This window comes from Melampsora larici-populina (genome assembly GCF_000204055.1).
Source record: "Melampsora larici-populina 98AG31 unplaced genomic scaffold MELLAscaffold_6, whole genome shotgun sequence".
NCBI classification, from domain to species: domain Eukaryota; kingdom Fungi; phylum Basidiomycota; class Pucciniomycetes; order Pucciniales; family Melampsoraceae; genus Melampsora; species Melampsora laricis-populina.
In genome coordinates this window covers 789,415-807,203 of record NW_006768770.1, presented here as the reverse complement: position 1 = coordinate 807,203, position 17,789 = coordinate 789,415, and the positions used below count along the sequence as shown (strand labels likewise).

The 17,789-nt window shown below is 39.2% G+C and overlaps 4 protein-coding genes across 4 annotated transcripts; 3 read left to right on the top strand and 1 right to left on the bottom strand.

Moving 5' to 3' along the window:
• Positions 1-2,500: 2,500 nt before the first annotated feature.
• MELLADRAFT_33839 (uncharacterized protein) lies at positions 2,501-4,372 on the top strand (the record flags this gene model as incomplete). The annotated part of the gene is made up of 7 exons (XM_007406583.1): positions 2,501-2,662; positions 2,775-3,356; positions 3,435-3,507; positions 3,587-3,662; positions 3,748-3,918; positions 4,023-4,190; positions 4,285-4,372. 7 exons carry the CDS (start codon positions 2,501-2,503, stop codon positions 4,370-4,372), a joined length of 1,320 nt encoding a protein of 439 aa, XP_007406645.1.
• A 449-nt stretch (positions 4,373-4,821) lies between these two features.
• On the bottom strand, positions 4,822-6,063 carry MELLADRAFT_103477 (uncharacterized protein; the record flags this gene model as incomplete). Its single annotated transcript, XM_007406338.1, has 6 exons — positions 4,822-5,028; positions 5,112-5,249; positions 5,313-5,425; positions 5,506-5,690; positions 5,772-5,922; positions 6,012-6,063. The coding sequence occupies 6 exons, from the start codon at positions 6,061-6,063 to the stop codon at positions 4,822-4,824; spliced, it is 846 nt and encodes a 281-aa protein (XP_007406400.1).
• Positions 6,064-7,445: 1,382 nt separating this feature from the next.
• MELLADRAFT_103476 (family 90 glycosyltransferase) lies at positions 7,446-10,246 on the top strand (the record flags this gene model as incomplete). The annotated part of the gene is made up of 11 exons (XM_007406584.1): positions 7,446-8,066; positions 8,146-8,302; positions 8,529-8,774; positions 8,864-9,034; positions 9,124-9,269; positions 9,347-9,429; positions 9,513-9,593; positions 9,664-9,681; positions 9,853-9,894; positions 9,953-10,094; positions 10,172-10,246. The coding sequence occupies 11 exons, from the start codon at positions 7,446-7,448 to the stop codon at positions 10,244-10,246; spliced, it is 1,782 nt and encodes a 593-aa protein (XP_007406646.1).
• Positions 10,247-13,607: 3,361 nt separating this feature from the next.
• Positions 13,608-14,814, top strand: MELLADRAFT_103475 (uncharacterized protein; the record flags this gene model as incomplete). Its single annotated transcript, XM_007406585.1, has 6 exons — positions 13,608-13,638; positions 13,722-13,766; positions 14,071-14,176; positions 14,330-14,360; positions 14,467-14,564; positions 14,733-14,814. The coding sequence occupies 6 exons, from the start codon at positions 13,608-13,610 to the stop codon at positions 14,812-14,814; spliced, it is 393 nt and encodes a 130-aa protein (XP_007406647.1).
• Positions 14,815-17,789: the final 2,975 nt, after the last annotated feature.

Below are 17,789 nucleotides of genomic sequence, written 5' to 3'. Positions count from 1 at the left end.
TTTAACAAACATTTTTTATTTTTTGCATTACAGGAACCTATGAAAAAGAAGCGCAAATCACAGATACAATTGAGGAAAAGAGAATACGGAGAGAGAGGCAAGACTGATGCAAAAGAAGACTTGCTAAGGTTCCAAGCCGACATTTATTTTTTGAAGAGAAACAAAATTCTATTTTTTTAAATCTCATTGAATGCAACCACATGATCTCTCACAAGCTCTCTTCAAAGCTGGCCAATAGGGTCAGTTGGATCATAATCCATTGGATTCAATCCAAGTCCAGAGGCTCCTTCATATCTAGCTTCCATGAAATCCTCTATGAACTCATCCTCCCATTGATCCCCTAGGTCCGCCAGCATATTATGTAGGATCCCACATACTTTGATCCACTGTAAAATCCACTCCATGTGATAGTCTTCATCAAGTCTTAGACGTAAGCATTGAAGAGATGCCCATCTTCCTTTCCAAATACCAATACCATGCTCATTTCAAACTCGGGCCATCGCAATGTAGGTGTTGAACAGACAGTTTCGTTCGAGTCGTGATGCTGCTCCCTTGTAGGTAGAAACAACAGTATTGGTGAGTTTGTATGCTGAGTCCGCCATTAGGTACTGATCTGAAAGTAAATAAGATTGAGGACTTTTGTCAGCTGGATTCAATTGTTCTTCTTGATTGAAAAGAAGGGATACTAACCTCTAGCAAACCACTCATCTGGATCCTTAGACAAAGTCATCATTGAAAAGACTTTTTGATCGTGACATGAGCCCGGCCATCCACCGTAAAGACAAGTGATTCGACCATCACAGTCACATACAAATTGAACATTGAGTGAGTACCTTTTCTTTTGATCAAAAAAGGTTTCTCCATCAAATCCGGGTCGCTGATATAATGGAATGGTTGTTCCATCGACAAAACCAACACATCCTGGGAAGCCTTCAAGAGCCATGACAGTTGAAATCTCATCTCTTCTCTGCTCGCCAGGCCACTGTATGTAATGACTACATAGCTCATCGATCGCAGTGAGAACTTGTCGAGTACAGTTGACAATCGCTCCCATTGACCTCTTGTAATCTCTCCCCAGACGGCGGACAGAGCACGCATTACCATTGCTTCCAAGGCGCTCAAGAGTGAGAGCGAGTTGGATGACCACAGGTGGCTGTGGGTTTGGGCTTGTAGATAGGAAGATCTCGTGTCCTTGTATGATTTCTAGAAGAGCGTAAAATCCAGCGTGAGATGTTCTCATTGACTGTCGAAACTCGACCTCTCAATCGCGAAGAAGGTCATTCAAGCTGAAATCCATCTCAAATGGCATCTTCCACCGTTCATCGTGATAGCGAAGATTTTCCAGAATTTCCAACAGATCTTCACAATCATCAACATCATTGAATAGGAAGTCGGTCATGACACTCAATTCTTCATCGTCTTCAAATAGTAAGTTTCCAAAAGTTGGAAAGAGTGGTTCACCAAGGATGGCTTCTTCCCAAAATTGATCATCTTGATCCATTCTGGCTATATCACAGAGTTGACTAACGGTTTGTAAAGTTTCAGTTCGTTGCGAGGTCCGAACCATGGTTAAAGTGAAAGATGATCGAAGGGAGAAGATTCGTTATCATTCAAACGGGAATGATCGGTTTATTTGATGATTTTTAAGGATCGGGTATCAAACGTTGCAAATTGATTTATGATCACAAACCGTTTTATAAACAAACGGTCAAGTTTATAAATTTACGTTGTTGTAAAAAGATAGTCCGAATTGATATAAATTTCACGCAAAAAAAATGAACTTGAAACCCCCTATTGATCGATGAATTCGGTTCAGATTGATGCGATTGACTGGGCCAATGCAGCGACCAACTGTCGCAACCGTGGCTTTTGCTCACGGTGTAAGTGCCATGTAATTTGAAGAGAAGTGTCTCGGACGACTATTGACCCAATTTAATGACTTGGAATCCTCCGAACCTGGTCAGCTTCACAAGTAACGTGTAAGGTTATGGAGAGTTGTCTCGGAGGACTATCTATTGACCCAATCACTTGGAATCCTCCGAACCCAGTGGGATTGAACAATCTGGTGAGTGTTGTCTGAGTTCTGAAGTAGTGAAACCAACTCATAAGTCAACGCGACACCTGCTTTGAAGCTACATCTCATGCAGCTATAAAACGCGCATCGTAGAATTCTCGGGATGGTTCCGTCTTATCAGAGGATGGTACATATCTACGACGCAAGCCTTCATCGAGAGAAATCTTTCACAAAGTTCCGTAATGTCAATGTGGGGGTTGAATTGGGTTGAATTACGTATCTTAGACCTCGTATAAAGTTTCGGTGCAGCGGGGAAAGTTGCGATTTTCTTCGGACTTATGGCCAAATCTTGAACGATTGTATGCCCTCTAGATCCTGATTCCTGAAGTTCAGTGTTAACTTGTTTTACAAAATTTCAATCTTCAACGAGACTCAGCATTTCACAGAGCCAACTCACGTTACAATACATAGTTTTTTTTGAATATCATGACGAACGACAAATCTAAATCGATCCTTATTATAGGTGGATGTGGTACCTTTGGACTTTCTACCGCTTGGCATCTTTCCAAGCGAGGATATAATCAAATTGTTTGTTTAGATCGATGGCCATTCCCCAGCAAATCTTCTGCTGGTTATGATCGTAATAAAGTGAGTCTGATTTTGAGTCATACATATGCCGACTATCGAAAATGGAAGCCTGATCAAAGAACCCTACGTCTATACCTGATAAACACTTCTGTGATGAGTACTGTCAAATCAGATCGTTCGCACTGCTTATGCCGACCCTATGTACGTGAAGTTGGCTCAAGAGGCACTCGAAGAATGGAAAACTCCAATCTTTAAAGATGTAATCAATCTCTCAGGTTGGGTCGCTGGTACTAGTGATGCGAAACCAGCACCATCAAAAGAGAAAGATCAATCAGAAGATACTTCTATCAGTGCTGTTGGCGCTTTTGACAGACTTCTTCAAACCTTACAACTTTACAGTAAACCAGAGCATTTAACTCTGCTTCATACTCCTTCTGATTTACATGACCGGTTTCCTAAATATTTTGCTAATACTCCTGGATTTAGAGGCGTATTAGATTCAAACGCTGGTTGGGTTGATGCTGCAAAAGCTTTAGAAACAGTTGGAAAGCTCTGTGAGGCTAGTGGAGTGAAATTTGTCACTGGTCCTAAAGGCACGGCGGTTTCCTTGGTTAGAGCTACGGAGGATAATCTGGAAAGTGAAGTGATTGGTGTGAAGACTGAGGATGGAACGGTTTTCAAGGCTGATAAGATCATTTGCTGTCTTGGAGCTTACACGGATACTTTACTTGATATGGAGGGACAACTAACCGCGGTGAGTTTCTAGCATGACCTCTCGTCGATAAATGGTGGATGGATTTGAACTCATCTCTCCAAACAAACCCCTTTGTAGGTGGCCTACAGCACAACTCATATCCAACTGACCCCGGAAGAACAAGAGGAGTATCGCAATATGCCTGTCATCTGTAGGCAATCCGAGCTCTCCTCATCTAGACCCTGAGTATCTTTAGCCAAACATATCTCTATATCTGTCTGTGATCACAGTGGTAGAGGCTTTAGGTTACACCTTTCCACCTGACGCAGATGGTCGTCTCAAGTTTTGCGACTTGCACGTAGGTAAGTTGATGAACGCTTTATGCATCAAACTAATTAGCTAACGAAACTGATTTTGATTCAATCGAACCACCAGGCCATCCATGGATGAGGACTGTGCAAGGAAGGTCTAATCCAGTTTCTATTCCACGAGATGCAGCGTACCACGAATCAGATAGTCTACCAGAAGAAGACATCAAGGAAGTCAGAGATTTCATCAAGTATTGTATGCCACAATTTAGTGAACGAGAGTTTCTCCAAACCAAGATGCTCTGGGACACTGAGTGAGTTTACTGCCTGTGTTTACCTTCTCTACCTGCACCCGATTTCGACTCCTTCTTGCATTTATTTAAACTTTTGAGGAATGATATTTGATGTATTTTTGTAGGTCATTTGACTTTGGATGGATCATTGATTCTCATCCATCTTCACCTAATCGACTATATGTTGCCACGGGTGGTAGCGGTCATTCGTTTAAGAATTTACCAAATGTAGGCAAGTATGTTGCTGATATGCTAGAGGGTAATTTGAGTGAAGAACACAAATCAGCATGGAGGTCAGTTACCTTTGTTCTATTTTATCAGTTCAGATATCTTCTTTCGAGGGATTCACTACTCAATGTATGCTGATGAGATCGTTCTTTGACGTAGATGGAGACCGGACAAGTTAGATTCCATACCTGCTATCAAGCGTGTTGATCTTTCAACCCTACATGGGTGGAAGCATGACTCGGATTGAATGTCTCATATTTCTTATGAGTGATATATCTGACCTATGATGTTCTCTTTTGAAATTACCTGTCTCTGGAATTCAACTGCAATTCTTCTTGTACTTTCTACTTCCAATAAGAGGTTGTAGAATTTCCCAAGAAGCTTCTTAAACATGTGCACATTTTTGTGTCAGATGATTGTCAAGTACAATGTTCTCCAAGTCTCAAGGTTGATGGACATTCTAATTTTCTATTTTGGTAGCCAAGTTTCACCTTGTCTATGAACGGTCATTTACAACATCCCTCTCCAGGTATGGTAAACTTTGGACGAGTCTGTAGTAACACTGTTTTTGTTGTGGCTCATTTTCAAGTTAAATATTAACAATATAGATGCGATGATTAGATAGATGAATATAATTGTGCAAGATATTCTCCCTTGAAACTGTCATCAATACCACCCATCCACTGATCAATTCGATCAGTCCACATATATTGGGTTCCAACTGATTGCACCTTTGTCACCTTGATCAAGTGAATCAAGCTGATCCATAGCTTCCGCATCTAGTTCAAAGTCAAAGACTTCAGAGTTTTCAATTATTCGATGAGATTTATCAGATTTTGGCAACGGCACAAAGCCGTGCTGAAGTGACCATCGGATCAAAACTTGAGCTGGAGTTTTTTTAAGCTGAATAAAAAGTGATCATATTGGTTAGGATGAGTGTGTATATCTTGATCAATCTTTATTAAGTCATAGGTTGTAAAACTTACCCTCTCGGCGATCTTGGTCAAAGTGGAATCTGTCATTTTCTCCCCTCTGACTAGCGGACAATACGCTTGAATAACAATGTTTTTTGAACGACAGTAGTCGACAATTTCTTTTTGCTGGCACCAAGGATGTAACTCGACCTATAGAACAACTCGACCATCAGAACATGTAGCAATTTCAGTAACGAGGTAAACTATGCAAACCTGGTTGATGGCTGGTGTGGGTCCTTTGTTGGAAGCCTCTAGTTCGCGTAAGTGAGCCACTCCGAAATTCGATACCCCGATCGATTTTACAAGTCCACCCTTTTGAGCTTCAGCTTCAGACCAGAGAAAGTTGAAAGTACACCTTGGAGGTCAATCACAAAGCGTTAAATATCTCACTGGAATATGTACGTACCAAGAGCCCGGTATGCCTCTAAACGCTTTTGACTTCCGCTGGTTGGGTCATGAAGCAAAATCAAGTCCCAATAATCTGCTTTGGAAGATTCAATAGAATCTTGAATCGCTTTGCTGCATTTCTCATAACCGTGATCTCGACCGAGGATTTTTGTTGTTAGAAATAACTCTGAACGTTCGATTCGACTGAAAAAAAATGTGATGATTAACAGACACCAAGTCAGATTCTTAGGATGACATTTGATCTACTGTGTTGGTTCAGCTTACGATGACTTGGCTGCTTCGATCACATCAGCTTCATTATGGTACATTCTAGCTGAATCAATATGGCGATAACCGCCTTCAAAAGCAGTTTTACAAGAAGCCTTGGCATCACCAGATTTATAGACACCAAGTCCTAGCATTGGCATCGATTTCCCTAAAAACCATCATGATACCAATTAACAGATAAGTGATTTACAATTGTCATCAAGCCAATCTGATGCGGTAAAGAATGAAGTACTGAACCTGAATTCAGCTCGATGAGCGATTTTAATGATAGGGATGCGGGAGTAGACATCTTTCGGTTCGATTTGATCAAAACAAGAGTTTATGAAGGAAGGATGAAGTAAGGGAATTGAATGAAAAGATCACAAGAGTTGAGAGTTGATTGAAACTAGAAAACCTTTCAATTTCAAAGAGACGGTTAATCCGGGACGGAAAGCATAAAACGACGTCATTTGAAGACTCTCACCACTAAGTCACGGTCTCTCTTTACCAATCTTCAAATAAGTATTCACTTTGTGAGTTATTCACATTCATACAAACAAAACTAACAACATCACTTGAAAACATTAATTGAAAGAAAAGAAAGGAAACCAGGATATATCGGACTGTCTTTTTACTCGATTATTAGGAATTGTATTTCCTCAAAAAGACATCAAGTTGTATCTCAAACAGTATCAACTGGTTTCATTTTCGAACAATCAATTGCTTGATAATATCTAAATCATTCATCAGACAATTCGTCCATGACTGATGTATACCCCTTCCAATCTAGTCTTTCTACCTTATCAACTTCAAGTTCTATATGATAAATTCTGCATCTTCCAGTTATTATTCTAGCTATTGTGCCCGTGTCCTTCTGAGTGCAAAGTCCTCCTTTCGAGTGAGGTGATTTTCAATATGACATTGGGTTGGTCAACGAGATTTTATACTCAATCAGCTTCCAAGTTGAATGGATCCTTTGCTAGTGGAGAATGTAGGGTGTAGTGTCATATTTAAACTCGGTCAATTATGGAAAAAGGTCCTTTGATTGTCGAGATTTCCCTCCGAAGCCTTGAAGAACTCTAAGATCCTGTGACATTGCCAATGTCTGTCCTCTCTTGTATACGATATGGATAGGACTGGACTGGTACGGTGTCATGATTATAGGTAAAACTTTCATCATACATGGTGAACGGTGAAAGTACTTCAAGCACGGCGACATAAGCAGCTTTCTGGATCTTGGACAATTTGTACCCACTAGCGCCATGCGGGGTTGATCAAATTTCAAGAACATTTGAAGGAATTAATGAAGGATCGCGCTATTCCGATAGAAGCCTCGGACCTTTGGCGAGGAACTTTGCTAGGTTTGCTCAGAACCCTTCCGTGGTGTACAGATTCCTTTGTAGATTTTGGGAGTGTGGAATGGGAACAGGAACTCATCGAGTTCAACTCTATATGGAGAGTGATTTTGACTTAGCCGGATTGAGTTATTCCATAAGAAGTAGTTTGAACTAAAGAATCGGCACAAGTCTTGATAGGTGTTGATCGGAAGTGAGACTGTATGGATGCGGTGTTTGAGATTTTCGCGTTTTTCTGATTTCTTCTTGGTTATTCTGCCGGCTTGAGTGCGCTGTAATTGAGTAAATCGCTTAATACAAGATTCTTCTTAACCAAAGCAGCCAAAGAGAGAAGAAAATGAGAAAGTTAACGAGTTTCCTGAACCTTCGTCGGTTTACTAATTTAACTTACATCTTAACTGCCACCAGCATCATCATCGTCCTCACTTATTATTATTACTTTCATCATTCCATCATCAACGAACCAATCAAAACAATAAGAAATCATCAAAAATCAAAAACACCTTCAATAACATTATCATCATCAACAACATCACCACCTCTTCTTATCACCAATACTCATACCTCTTCAAATGGTCTACTCTACCTACTCGATCAACCTAACTCAGATTCAACCTCGAATACAAACTATCAAAAATCGAAAAAAGAGTCAAAGAAACCATCGATCGATCATCCTATCTTCTCATTAATCAGAAACGCAACTCTTTTATGGGAAAACAAACTCAAGAATCAATCTACCAACTTGAGATCTGCTACAGAAGAATACAAAAGAAGATATCATCGATCACCACCTCGTGGATTTGATGAATGGTGGAATTGGTCAAATGATAAGAATGTAAAACTTTTAGATGAATATGACTCTATTAATCGATCCATCGAACCTTTCTTTGCTTTACCAGCTAGTCTCTTTCGTCAAAGAGTTGATGACTTAACAAACTCTCGGACCAAATGGAGTAATGTATGATTTACTTGAACTCTCTCTCTCTCATTTATCTACTGCTAACAATGGTGATTTTTGTCTCTCTTAATGATTGCAGGATACCTTTGTGATCTCGATCAGATCTGGTCATTTCACTCTCTCTGGTTTTCAAGCTCAAAATGGTCCAAGACCAAGAGAACTCGTCAACTTGTTACAAGATATTGTTCATCTCTTACCTGATGTTGATTTACCTATCTCTATTCATGATATACCAAGTAAGCATTTATCATCTTCTTGCGGTGTTGGTTCTAAGGACAAGTATTGATATCTTCGCATTTCTTTCACATCTTCACCCTACCTCGAAAAACAGCTGTAGCCGTTTCAGCCAAAAATCATCAACGACACGTCCAACTTGCTTCTCAATCAAAATGTACATTCTTCTCACATGCATTCTTTGAAATGTTAACTCTCTAACACTACATGCGCCAACTTCATTTCTAGATCTACCCGAATCAGAATACAACGAAACGTACAATCAACCCGGGCTGCGAGGGTGGCCAAACATATGTCCATCAGACTCTCGATTGAGGAAAGAACTAGAAGGTCTTGCTGACCCAATTCAACCTAATACCCAGAGTTTCATTCATCATGATCATCTTTCTACAATGAACATGTGTCATCATCCTACTCTGTGGCAACAAAATGGGTTTCTATCAACGTACGATTCACCCGATCTTCCACCTCATCGTCAGATTCTAACGTATCCTTTCTTTACAGAACTCGACCAAAAGTTCATCCGTTCTATCCACTCTTTACATTTTGTAAACCACTCGTAGGATTTTCAGAAATACTCATCACCCCGCCATCCCAGTTTTCGGTACCTGTGGGAAATGATCCAGAGTGGAGTAATAAACATAATAAATTGGTATGGCGAGGTGGGAATACCGGGATTTTATTTGATTCTGAAACCAATTGGAGAATGTCACAGCGTGCTCGTCTTGTTAAAGGTTTGTCGATCTCGTTCGATTGTGTTTCCAGAATGTGTGGTCATCAAAGTGGTGGCTCAACTCATCCTTTTGTGGGTAAATCAATTCAGTGACAAACGATGGGAGAGGAAACAAGACGTTTCGAATGGTCGATGGCACTCTACCAAGGAAAATGAAGTATTTTGAAGCTGATACCGCCTTACTCAATCAAAAATATTTTGATGTGGGTTTTGCTGGTAGGCCCGTTCAATGTGATGTGAGTCTCTTTATGTGTGGACCATATGGCGAGAGACGAGAATAATCTGTTGATATCTGGTCGGTCCTGCTATAAAGAATCTTGATGGTACCTGTGAGGCGGTTGCAAAATTATACACCTTCAAGCCATCACTTGATCCAGAAGAAATGAATCAGTACAAGTTCAGTAACGTTTGCAATCTTTCTTTTTATCTGTTGACTTATTTGTATATGCATCCCTTGCTTCTGTCATCTCAACTCTCAGGTACATAATGGATGTTGATGGTAATGGATGGAGTGGTAGGTTTCATAGATTGATGGGGACAAAAAGCGTCGTGCTCAAAAGGTTAGCAGATCTTTTCTCCTCCTTTCTTTGCTATGTCAGTTGAATCTGACTCTACTTTTTGTTTGTGTAGCACAATCTTTCCAGAATGGTATGTTTTATTTTTCATTCAAACAGAGAGTTTCTACATTCAGGAACCCAAACTGACTCATTGATCTAGGTATTCGGATCGAATTCAGCCATGGTACCAGTTAGTCCAGATCTCATTCATTTTTTCAATTCTGACTCTTTTCTAAACCTCGAATTTGATCTTACTTTACAGTTATGTTCCTGTTCGACTAGACTATCAAGATCTATATGATATGTAAGTTTCTCAACTTCATTCATCCTTTTTTTATCTCTTACTGATATTTGTAATACAGTATGGCCTTTTTTACAGGTGACTTGAATGGTGAAGGAGCACAGGATGAAGAAGGAAGGAAGATTGGAGAAGCTGGTAAAACATGGACTGAAAGGTTTTGGAGAAAGGAAGATATGCAAGCTTATATGTTCCGATTGATATTGGTTTGTTTACGTTTTTTCATTTTTCAAAGTCAAAGGAAAAATATTGATATCTTTCTTATGGGGGTGTTTGGAATCAGGAATATTGTAGGTTATTGCATAGGGATACGGAGATGATGGATTACACTTTGACTGATGATCCTCCTAAGGAATAGGCACTTCATCTTAACCTTTGTTGGCTTTTTCTTGAGTCTTTGGTGAATTTTGGGATAGGGGTTCTTGTAATAAACTGTGAATCAAGGATGACCATAGAATTTGTTGTATTTGATATAGTTTTATATGGTATTGAAGTTGTGTTGTAAGAAGGATTTTGATTTTTAAGTGTTTTGAGAGAAATATGATGTAGTGCAGATTATATTAGCATTAATTTTGAGATTAGTAAGATTTGAGATATTTAAGTAGACGACATGTGTTGAAGCAAAGTACCCGAGTGAACTTGGTGCCCACTATAGTTCCATCAAGTTTTTGATAAAGTTAGCCAAGGGGGTTTTTCAACCCTGCTGAGTATTGGTAGTTCTCCAATAACTGAATTTCAAAGAAAAGCAAAATCACTGAACACGGAATTTCATGAAGTATCACTCAGCTATTTTCAATTTATGTACAACATCATCACACTGAACTTTATAGAAAACAGAAGTTGCAATATATACATAGTGTAAAGTTTGTTGGGTTAGACAATCACCTTTTTTTTATGTTTTCTCAAGATCTTTATCTTATACTTTGGTTTTTGACATTTCAAAATTTCTTCTTTTATTTCTTACTCTTCATTGTGCCTTTTAGTGATGATTTTTTTGAAAGGATTTAAGTTTTGCTTGAAGTTTACAATGGATTTTGGTAACTGGAATAGAGCTGATTTGGAAATAAATTTATGGATATGAATTTATGGATACAAAGTCTGTGAATGGTGGGGAGTTGAGCCAGAGAATTTTGAAAGATAAAGATTTGAGAATCATTTGAAGATGAAAGAAAAGTTCTATTGCTTTTGAAACCAAGTCAACTTGATTGATCAATAGAGTTAATGCTAACCGGATAAATAGCCGGTTTATCGATCAAACTTTCAGCCATAATTCATTTGACAAAGTGGTGGTCCTGGAACTGTAAATAGTCACGTAGGAAATACAGAGCAACAGATTTCTCAAATCTTTGGAGTTCTGATGACCTTGCTCAATTTATGCTGTGCTCTCAACCGCTTTCAAGTTTTGCTAGTTCTTCAAATTCGAATCAAATTCTTAGTTCAAGTTGCTTCTGTAGCACGAATCCTCCGAAATTCGATCAAATCACTTCTTTGTTTACCGTCTAGCGGAAGAGACGACGTGACTTCTAGATATCTGGGTTTCTTTTTCTCGATCGCCTTCAACATTCGAATTGGGTTGACAGAAAGAAAATTCTTAAACTTCGTTGGATCGTACATTTCAACTCGTTTTTTTCGGTTTCGAAAATTCATGACCTGTGTAGCGACAACACTAAAAATACAATCCTCATCGTGACTCGTTATTATTGGTCATGACTCAGACTGTCAACCGCTCAGCCGATCCTTCGACGTCACAAAGGACTCTATACCGTTTTCTCGAATCAATAATCCTTGGTGGGAGTCAGTAAAAAAACTTGATCACGAACCTGTGAACACTGAAGGATTCAGGACCAAGATCTAGAGAAGATAATTCAAGTTAATGACTCGCCAACAAATTCAACATTCAACATGAGTGCAGACTATACTACAAATGCCACAACATCATAAACTTCCGAATTCCAGCTGATGTGTTCGTAAGGTGTCCTTGAGAATGTTGGAAAGAGTTACTTGGACCATTGAGATAATAGCGTCTGTCGTGTGTTTATATCTTGATGTGAGGTGAGATCAAACTGTTCAATCATCCGTGGTTCAAGTAGTATAGTATATTACTATGGCGAGGGAAACCACAGGCCCTTCTCGGACAGTCCTTTCGAGAATCGTATCGTGAAACTTTTCCAAGAAATGATATTTTGGCCAGTGGCACGGAGTTTGTTGAATGAAGGAATCCCTTGGACAGTAGCGTGGAGCTTGTTGAAGAAGGAATACTTTTGGGCAGTATATTGATACATGATCTTTGATATCATCTTGCTTCCGATCCCTTCGACATCCAAATAAATTTATTCAGGTACACGCCAGGTCAACTCGAGACTTGATGGAATATACCGAAATCTCCTGCCAAATGGTCCATTGATGTATATGTAAGAAACATCGGTGCAGACCAATTGGCTTCAAAAGAAAAATTGGTAAGGATTCATAACACATATGCTCATTGTTTCAGAGTCAAAGTTTGTATTCCGAAAGATTAATTGATTGAAATTCGGATATATATTTAGATTGATTGAATATGAATACTCAAGTTCATCATAAGCTTGCACAGGAAGAACTTTGGATGCTGTTCATCTTGAACCCGGTATATCAAGCTTGGTGTATGAAGATTCATGAAAATTTGAATAAGACGTAGTATGTTCGGTTGACAAGACACAGAGCTTCAATATACAGAAAGTGTGATACGGATTACAAAGACCTATGGTGCTGTTCAACTTGATGTCGGTTATCAAGCGCAGTTTATGAAGATTGATGAAACCTTCACGAAGACGTCCAACATCTCTTTTTAGGTAGACATTTCGCTTCGATATACAGACGAGGCAAGGCGAAGTTTCCTGGAACGAGTTAAACTTACAGGAAAGAAATGTAAGAGCCCAAGAAGTCTACAGAAACGGGAGAAAATGGGCGCGATTGCGATATATAGTGTTTGAGTTTTAAATCACTATCGAGGATATTCGAGGGCCTCTTGCGACGAGGGAGAGTGACTTTTCTAAGTTTCAAGAGAGATCGCGATACAAATTATGAAAACCTTTGGTACTGTTCATCTTGGTATCGGTATATCAAATGTGGTTTGTTAAGATTCTAGAAAGCTTGAATGAGACGTCCAACATTTCTGTTTGGGTAAACATATGACTTCCATATACAGAAAGGGCAAGGCGAGTTTTCCTAGGATGAGTCATAGGAGATTAACTTAAGAGACGGGGAAATACCAAGAGACGGAAGAAAGTGAGTGCAATTTCTATAAGCAGTATAAGAGTCTGTGATTGACTATGGTGAATATTTTTCATAACTTAGATATCATTATTGATATTTCAACCCTTGAAGAGAAATAGCGTGAGGTCTTGGAATCGATTAAAGACAGGAAAAATTGAATTTTTCGAAAAAGGATGATTGATGTATCACAAGATCGTCAACTGATCATACTGAGGCTAGCGTTTGAGTTATTTTCTTAACTGATAGAATCTATGTAAAGTAAACGAAAGAAAGTGGGCGCGGGTCCATATGAAGTTTTGAAGGACGAGTGAGAAACGACTCCACAACTATGATAAAATTGATAGTATCCTAGTCTTTGAGGAGAGACATCTGATCGTTTGGAATGGACCAAAGGCTTGGAAGAAGGGTGGAGGGACTAGGTTGGATGATATCCCAATTCTGGAGAAGGGAGACCTCGATGTTACGGAATGGAAGGAAGACTAGGAAGAAGGGTAGAGGGTAAGTGTGATGTTACCAAATCGAAAACTGATCACATTAAGCTTTAAAGGTGTTGTCTTTACTAATTGTCTTTTGATTTATAGTATATATCAAGATTGAAGTCAATCACGCCTTTAGAATACAAAAAGGTTCGTATCACCAGAAAAGATTGATGCATCACAATGAGAGCCTAAAAAGCTCCTTCGCAAGTTCATTCGAAAATCGTAGGTATATCAACGGATTCCTCGAATGGCTTTTGTGATCAGAATATGATGTTCACGGATGATGAACATCGTTCTCAAATCGACAGAATGGTGTAGGGAGAGGACATCTAAAACGGTCTTTTGAGAAAAAGGAGAAAACGGAACGCGTGAAGCTCATGGTCGTAGGATCAGGCGATTGGATGAAGGAGCTGATCCTCGAAAAAAAACTTCTGCAAGTCCTCATCAAAAGCTTTATGTCACGCGGAGATTATTGATCATCAAAACAAAACTCATGTACATCCCCTCCGCACCACCATAAGTATCGCATCTAGAAAGTCGAAACGTCGACATCTGAAGTAAGTCTTCCATGAACTGAAGGAAACAAGGATTGTAAGACTTAATGTTTTGATCCTGAGGCTTGTCAAAATTGACGCTTTGTGCTTTAGGAGAAGAATGCTTCAGGACACTACGGTCTTTCTCAAGTAAAGGTTTTTGATAGGCTTTTACAGCCGTATGACTTCAACAAGATGTCCGAGTTTGGTATGTAGTGTATTCATCAGTCGCTTTACTCTAAGATTCAATCTGACAAAAGCTCTGGAACTGTTTATGATTCCAAAGCAACAATAGGACATGCGACCTTTGAAAGTATGTCGAAGTTGAGATACTGGCATGTAAAACTAGACTGCTTGAAACAGCTGGAATCATGCAAGAGACCTCAACTGACGTATCAGAATTGATTAGTCCGTAAGTTAAGTCTGGAAAACACGTCATATAATATCAACCTCTCTACAATCCTTAAGACACATACTGACACAAAAAACAGTTCATTTTTCTGCGATAGAGCAGTCTACATGGATTACTAGAGTAGGACCCCTGGAAAGAATTTACAACCTCATTCTGTCTTGTAAATAGGCACAAACGTCTTCAGGATAAATTACGAAATCGAATTGTGGGTTACCCCCGAGGCTCAGCAAAAGCTACAAGTAGTATGTAGAGCTGGACTGTGCAGATCAATTTACTGACACAGATTGCTTACAATTCTGCGATAGCACGTTCCATATGGGAAAGACAAAGGATAGCCTTCCTGGAGATAATCTACAACTTCGTCAGCTCTTTGAGGGTCTTGAAAAAAAACGACAAGGGCTTGGTATACCTACCCTTTTTTATTGACCGATGAATGATTGCCTTGAATGTCATTTAATTCCACTGAGCACAAGTATCAGTGGAGCGTAAAGTTGCAGCGTTTGTGTGATAAAAGACTTCAGTCAGTCAGACCAGATATCAGAAAGTGAGTCAACGCTGAGAAAAACACCATGAACTATGGAGCTCTCTGCGATATTAAGAAGTATACTGACAAAAAGTACTTCTGTAGATTGGTCTTACCAGGGTATAATTTCTGGAAAGAATCTGGAAATTTTATCCAGAGTTCTTGGTCATCGTCATCACGAAAGCATTTCTAGACCTATACCTTTTTTGAGTGATGACTGATCAACTTGCGGGTCTCAGTTAATGTCACTCAGCACCAATCCGGCTTGTAAAGCTGAAGTCCAGGGACAACTCAAAAACATTCAAACGACCTGAAGCGCCACAACAAAGTCTATCAGTAGGTGAGCCAATGCTCGGAAACATGCAATTTATTATGCTCCTTTCTATGACTCTTAAGAAACATACTGACATGGAAAAACACTTATTCTTCTGGAATAGAACTTTCTAGATGTGAAAGACGAGATAAGCTATATGGAAACAATTTGCAATGCCAATGCTTGCACATCTTCCAATCATCACAAAACTATTTGTGCACCTATACCATTCTTAAGTTGAACAATCAAGTTGTGGGTCGCTTACGATTCCACACAGTTATCAGTGTAAAAACGACTTGTAATAGTGGTCTTGCTTCCTTGGCTTTGTGACTGATTTTTTTACTATAAATAGAGCTCGTCCTCGATTCCCTTTTCCTATCCACATCCTCTAAACCACCACGTTCACAATATCTCTTTCCATCTTTTACCATTCACTATAAATCTATATATCTTATACTCGTTTCGTTTCAAGTAGAAAAGCCTTTTAGATCATCGCCTTTGCAATTTATTCTGCTATTCTATCCAATCGAGTCACCTACTCTCTTAGAATCTCTCATAATTTCACATCGCTCACGATCGATTTCTTTTTGTATAATTTCTGAGAATCTTTAATTATCCCAAAGTCTTACATCAATACCACCAGTTGCTTTTCACCTTTCACGGCGTAAGTGCCTGATGTTCTCTCCTTCTGTGTTGAAGTAATCTTTTACAACCAATCGATCAGCTTAAAACTTACAATCCACTATCTCGATTGCTACTCCACTCCCACACAGCTAGATAATTGTGTTGCGTTTGATACCTATACACCACGAACCTTTACAATTTCATTCCTCATATCATATCTCCATTAACGTCAAAATGTCATTGAGAAGACAGTTGAAAGTAAGTGGAGCGATCATACCTGGGATCAATTGAATCCACTGATTTATTTGAGAATGCTTTTTAGGGATTACATGAATTCCTACAATCTTGTAAGCTGCGCAGGCGGTTCATTCGATGGATCTCCTTCAAAGGAGAGCAAGATAACATTCACCTTGCCAACTCAAAAGGCACCTCCGAAGGTGGTTCTCCACGGAGGAGCCTCTACACTCGGAGGCCTAGATCGCTTTGCCTCTCCTTTGCGGAGGCATTTAGTTGCCCCCTTCCAGAGCTGGAAGGCACTTCCAATATTGGTGAGTTATGATCAAGTTTCATGTCTCTCTCTATATACAATATGTAATAATATAAGCTAACTGTCTTTATATGTTTGGGTAATATGGAACTCTTATACAATCCCCTAAAACAATAAAATGTTATATATGTATTAGTGTGAAAAAAGGTCGAGCTCGCATGACCTTACCATAACCCTTATGTTTTCATTTGTAATCTCTCATGACCTTATCACAACTCTTATGTTCTCATTTGTATTCTATACATTTATCTACGGAAGCCAAGACGCGAGGTGTCTGCACCCAATCTTCGGTTTTCGCATTTTTGTGTTTTTTTGTTCTTTTCGTTTTTTTCTTCGTTTTTTGAATTCCAATTCCTAATTGTTAACTGATCAGCCATCTAATTGGAGGACCCACACAGTGTATGATTATGAATCCATCATCAACATGAGAAAGCTGTGATGTTAACTTGAGGTGTCCATCACTTGAATTTGTGATCTCGTGTCTTGTGCTTGGTGGGTTTTTTCTTTTTTTGCTTTGTTTTTTGAACACGAATCGATCATTTTAGGCTGGGTCATCTCATCAAAGGACATACTATGATTGTTTGGTGATGACAAGCATACTATTACTGGTCGATAGCTTTAGTTCATTGTTCATAGTTTTCAAAATTCCATTGTCTTAATTTGGTGGTCCTTGTTCAGAATTAACAATTATCGAGTGCGAATAAAATGAACGATTGTTGTACTCAGAAACCAACAAGACCAAAAAGGCATTTCAAGTGATCATTCTAATTAGGATCAATCAGAATCAAAAGCTTGATAAATCCCTTCCTTTACCAGCTGGTGAAAGTGTCTCTTACCAGTGAGACAAGTTGTGAAGACAGTGATACCGTCTCCAGACTTCTGTGCTCCGCACTTAAAGGTGTCTGTAGAAACAAGTGAAGCTAAACCACCTCAATCGATTGAAACAAACTCACCGCGACAATCTCAATCCAGGTATGCTAGACCTTTACTTCCACCTGTTCCTTTATCTTGATTAAATCAAACTGCAAATTGTAAGCATCTCTGTCATATTTGTATCTTAATAGCAACGATACTAATCTGCCTTGCTTGAAATGGAAGAACGAACCGATCGAGATGGAATCTATGAGACCGACTGATCGAAATGGATATCAAACAAACTGATTGAAATGGATCTTATCAAATGAACTTGAGCATTCATCTGCTCTGACTGCTTCTAAA